The 5,062-nt window shown below is 42.0% G+C and overlaps 1 protein-coding gene across 1 annotated transcript in view; it reads right to left on the minus strand.

Moving 5' to 3' along the window:
• Window positions 1-2,727, minus strand: part of IL26 (interleukin 26) — a 6,921-nt gene extending 4,194 nt beyond the window's left edge. The window contains exons 1-3 of the mRNA XM_034773497.1: window positions 2,586-2,727; window positions 2,078-2,134; window positions 887-1,018 (exon numbers count right to left, since the gene is read on the minus strand). Of these exons, the coding sequence (XP_034629388.1) occupies window positions 887-1,018; window positions 2,078-2,134; window positions 2,586-2,648 (252 nt within the window). The 5' untranslated portion in view covers window positions 2,649-2,727. The remainder of the gene's footprint in view (window positions 1-886; window positions 1,019-2,077; window positions 2,135-2,585) is intronic.
• Between the last annotated feature and the right edge of the window lie 2,335 nt (window positions 2,728-5,062).

Here is a 5,062-nt window from a genome sequence, read left to right on the forward strand (position 1 = left end):
TGTAAACCCTGTATATGATGGAAACCATGTCAAGCCTGGGGGTCCAGCAGCACCCCCTGCACACCTAGTTCCAGCACCTATGTTCACTTATAATCAGAATCCTCGGTTTGTGACACCTGACTGGCAATCTTGGAAGAGATTATGACAGGGCAAGGGATTGTGATTTCAAATGAGAGAAATGCAGGTGGAAGGGATGAATTTCTAAGGACCAACAGTCCTGTTTTCATACAAATAAAACTCAGGAAAGTAAATAACAGAAATTTCATGATACAGTCAAAATTGTTTCAAAATATTTTGGGATTCTTGTCTTATTTTTCATGAAAAGTGCAGCTGTTTCAAATGGAAATATTAGTTTTTTGCTGCATTAAAGAAGTGGGGGTAAGAATTAGGCACTCATTAAAGGTACTTTGCTGAAGTAGGAACGCATAGCAGGTATTATGCTCTGTGAGCATCTCTAGTTATTATAGAGGTCAGTGGAGTTAGGAGTCTTCTGTGAGGGGAAAAAACCCTGTCTTCAGGCTTCCCTCACACAGAGTGTTTTCTGTGTCGGCACAAGACAACCTCCAGCTAATCTCCAGGAGATTGTGCCCTGCTGTGCTGGGGCACTGGCTAGAGTTCAGAGTCCCCCTCTTCCAGCCCTACCCTGTCCAACTGCAGCCTCAGTACTCAGGTTGTAGCTGCACCCTGGAAGCAGTAGGTGGAGAGTGAGCAGCGCTAGCTTTAGGCATATGCTAAATGAGTGTACTAAAATTTTCCCCCGCCCAATTGGGAAGCCCCGGGAACGCACTCTGTGACTCTGAATCACCCCGCCTGCTAGAAGGATGATCTAGCTCTTTTCTGGTGCTCGGGATAGCCTGGCTCACTTCACTTCAAAGAAGATACTCACACAGTTGTTTAGGTTCTCCTGCAGGGTCTGAAAGGCGCTAACTATGTACACCTTGTCACTTCCAATACCAAGGCCTCCAAAAACATTTTTCACGTAGAATGAGAGAAGCTGATCTCGAACGCTGCAATTTTTCTGAAAACAAAATAAGTCAGACATTAATTTGGTGTGAAACTGTCACGTCAAATTTGCCCTAAAATTTAAGTTTTATCAAATTCAGCATTTATAAAACGCACAGGCAATAGGAATCCTTTCGTCAATTTCTTTATCATCCCAATGGACAGTCATTTGCTTTTATTTTTGTGAACAAATAAACATTACCCCAGGGGGGCTTGCAACCCAGACAGTGCAATATCGTGCTAACCCGAAAGCAAAATACACCAGAGACTGATCATTAACAAAAGAACAATCAATGAATCTAATATTTTCTGTCCTAAAATGCAAAACGTAGACATGTAGCACATATAGTGAACCCTGTATTACATTATTTGGGCCAAATTATAGGTGTCCTTATGTGGATTCTCTGGGAGGCAGGAGTCCAATTCTCCTTTCCAGTGCAATATAGGGGTGCGGGGATAAGGAATTCAAGGCAACTGTTTGGGATTCCTGAGTGCTATGTGGGGCCCCTAGCCTTCCTGCCATAATACACACCCCTAGCAGGCTATATGTGGGCAGGTTGGGGGCATAACTGTGGTCTTGGCCCTCAGGTGAACTAGCTATCCCCTGGAAAGTACAACTGGGGAAGAGCACCTGCTGTACTGTTTTCACTGGTGTAGCAAGTGTCTCTTTGAGCATGTGCTTCCCCCCGGCCCAAGCACCACTACTGGTCTTTCCAATTATTCTCCCAGATACTATTCCAGCCTCTACTTTATACCGGGACAAAGTGCCTCCAACTACTCCCACCTGGCACTTCAGTCACTCAGCCCTTCCCTTTCCCATTCCCGCCCCCTACACCCCAGTGCTGTGTGGCCTGTAAGAGAATCTTTTTCGTGTTAATAGGCCAATGTGTTATTCGTACCCTCAGAAGGGAGTTTTTCAATCTATAGTTCTCAGACTAATATTGTCCCTCGGAATTAGACACAAATCACCAAATTCTCTATCAGAAACCATTCCTTTTGATCAGCCACTCCCACCTCATTCAGAATGAAATATGATCAAAGTAAAGACGTGGAAAACAAAGAATCCAGATCTTACCATAAACAACTTTTTGGTTGTCTTTTTTAACAATCTTCTGTTCTTGATGAGATCTTTCTATAAAGAATAATGAATTAATATTAATATACATCTAACCTTCTCCTCCAGACCAGAAGGAGGAAAGATGGACTTTTTATTCTGTGTTTTTATAGCACCTAACACAATGGGGTCCTGGGCCATGGCTGGGGCTCCTAGGTGCTATGGTAATACAAATAAGGTATTATAATAATAATTAATACGTAGGACTAGAAGTCAGGAGATCTGAGTTCTGTTCCCAACTCTGCCACACACTTCCTCCCTGACCTTAGGAAAGTCACTTAACCTGTCTGTGCCCCCTCTTTTTACCCATCTTTAAAACTGGGATAACAATACTGTCCGATCTCACGGCTGTGTAGTGAGGATTAATTTATTAAAATTGCCAGGTGCTCAGATACTCTGATGCCACAGAAACATCTGTAAATAAGTAAAAATGAACATATAATCTTTCCAACCAATGGAATTAACTTACTGGAATAGATGCTTTGAAAGTAGTTGCCTTGACATATAGGTTCTCTGTCACTTTGGAGATCATTCCTTTTCGACAGCTGTTCTTGCCTGAGGATGCCTTTTTGCCTTCAGCAATGAAAAGACACAGTAGAACTAAAAGAAGACCAGACCTGAAAAGAGAATACAGTCTCATTCTCCCCACTCCTTCCTGCCTCTGGTATAGTCACAGCAACCTGTGGAATATAGCAAGACTGGTTAGATGACAAAGGTTAACCTAATTCTGTTAACCCTCAAAGCAGCTTCTGTGCTGAGATGTACATATAGATAATTTATTGCTGATGTGTTGGTAGATCACTTTTGTTGCTCTATTTTTATACATCTTGCTCCACTTTCAGCTAGTTTGACCACACCATCTGTGACGTTTGTAAAAGACATCTCCATATTTACTGGCAATAAGAGCTAGGTTTCCAAGAAAGAAGAGCTTTGCTCTCACATTGAAAGGCTTCTTTCTTTTTCTTCAGTGGCCTACTGAAGAGAAAATGGTTAAATTGGTTAGCTTGGTTTTGTGACAAAAGCTAGTGGGTTTCTGAATATTTTCTCAAGTGTAAAGGATTTCTGCAAAGTGTGATGGTAGCTTTTTCCAAAACACATGCCATAGTTTTAAACTATTCTAAAAGCATTAGAAATCTAGTTATTCCCAAGGAAATGGACTAAGCTGGCATCACACCTGTGATCTTGTATTTTAAGGATTCTGTTTGAGCTAATGAATTCTTGCTGTAAGTACGTTATGAAATAACCTATGTCATAATAGAGAAAACACCATTTATTTTAATTTTGAAGGTGTCGCTTTTTTGAAAATATGAAGGGGTGACAATGAACCACCATGAAAGATGTTGTTGTGGTGGGAGTCACATCATGGTGCTGTTCTGTGTAGTTTTCCCAGTTCTTTTTCTTAGCATGCGAGCACTGGTCAGTCGTTAAAAAAAGTTTGTATTTTTTGGGGAACTGTGGTAGGTAGCATGGGAGTTTGTGCTCTGCCTTAATCTCTCTAATTAGAGTCACTTATGAAAAGCAGAATTGCTCCCTGGGAACCAAGCACTGGTGTTTGGATTGAGGTCCCAAAAAGACGGGATTGCCAATGTACAGTTTGTGACCACCTCGGTTCAAGGACTGGTGCTTGTAGAGTGAAGTAAAAAAGTTGCATTAAGAATATACCCAGAGGCTGTTGAACGGGAAATCTATTTGTAAGGTCTCAGAATCTGCTATAACTTGGCAGAGGGGTGACAGAATTGAAAGCATGATGGGTAAGATAGTTACTTCTACACAAAGAGCCAAATAGAGCAATGCCGATTTACACTAGCTTTGGATCTGGCCCAGAAACTTTAGGGTTTAGAACTGTCAGGTTCTGAGATGAAATTGGAACAATGGACCAAACTCATCTCTAGCGTAACTCCGTTAACTTTAATAAAGTTATAACAAGGATAAATTTAGCACTGCGTTAAAGTAAATAGAGTTAAACCAAAGATGAGAAGTTGTTATGCCTGGGATGAATTTGCCCCAGTAGTCCAGCTCCCCGATCTGGCTGAGCTGTGCTCAGTGTAAGGTCATGTGCCAGGAGAAAGTAGCTTTCAGCCACTTTTATAGACGCTTGGGCCAGTACAGTCCCTACTGGAAGTTAGAATAGTCTCTACAACTACCCAACTGGGAGATCTTAACATTTTCTACCCCCATTTATGCTACTGGAGTGCCCCAAAGGGGTCTAAGCAGGCCAGAGAAAATGACTTGAAGTATATATGAGACCACTAAGGGCTTGTGTATGCTTAAAATGCTACAATGGCATAGCTGTACCACTGCAGGGCTTCAGTGTAGACACTACCGATGCTGATGGGAGGGAGTTTCCTGTTGGCTTAGGTAATCCATCTCCCTGAGAGGCGGTATCTAGGTCGATGGAAGAATTCTTCCGTCAACCTAGCCCTGTCTACATGGGGACTTAGGTCACCTTAACTACACTGCTTGGGGTATGAATTTTAATTAAACTGACCTAATTTTCTAGCATAGACCAAGTCTTAGAGAGGTCATGAGATGCCACAGATTCCAGTATCCTCTGTAAATCTGAATGTCATCAGTGTACTTTTTTGTTCTCAACTTTACATTCTGATGTAGCCATCACCAGAATGTCCCAGGGTCTGGAAGAAATAAACCAAGGGATGACAAGTTTCTTCAAGTTTAACACACACAGAGCAGACATGCTGCTGGTAGGAAGAAGTAAACAGTGAAAGGAGCTGGCAAATAGACTCACTGGAATCTATACTGAGGGAATCTGACTATCCAATTAATAAGGTAACGCGCAGCCTCTGAGTCAAGATGGACTCTTCTCTGCTTCTGGTAACCCCAGCTGTAACAGTGCTGAGGAATGTATTCAGGGACAGTAATTCCATGCTCTAATAATAAGAATATAGGAGTAAGGATATATTACCGACCAACTGACCATGATGGCGA

The sequence above is a fragment of the Trachemys scripta genome, chromosome 1, assembly GCF_013100865.1.
Source record: "Trachemys scripta elegans isolate TJP31775 chromosome 1, CAS_Tse_1.0, whole genome shotgun sequence".
Lineage (NCBI taxonomy): Eukaryota > Metazoa > Chordata > Testudines > Emydidae > Trachemys > Trachemys scripta.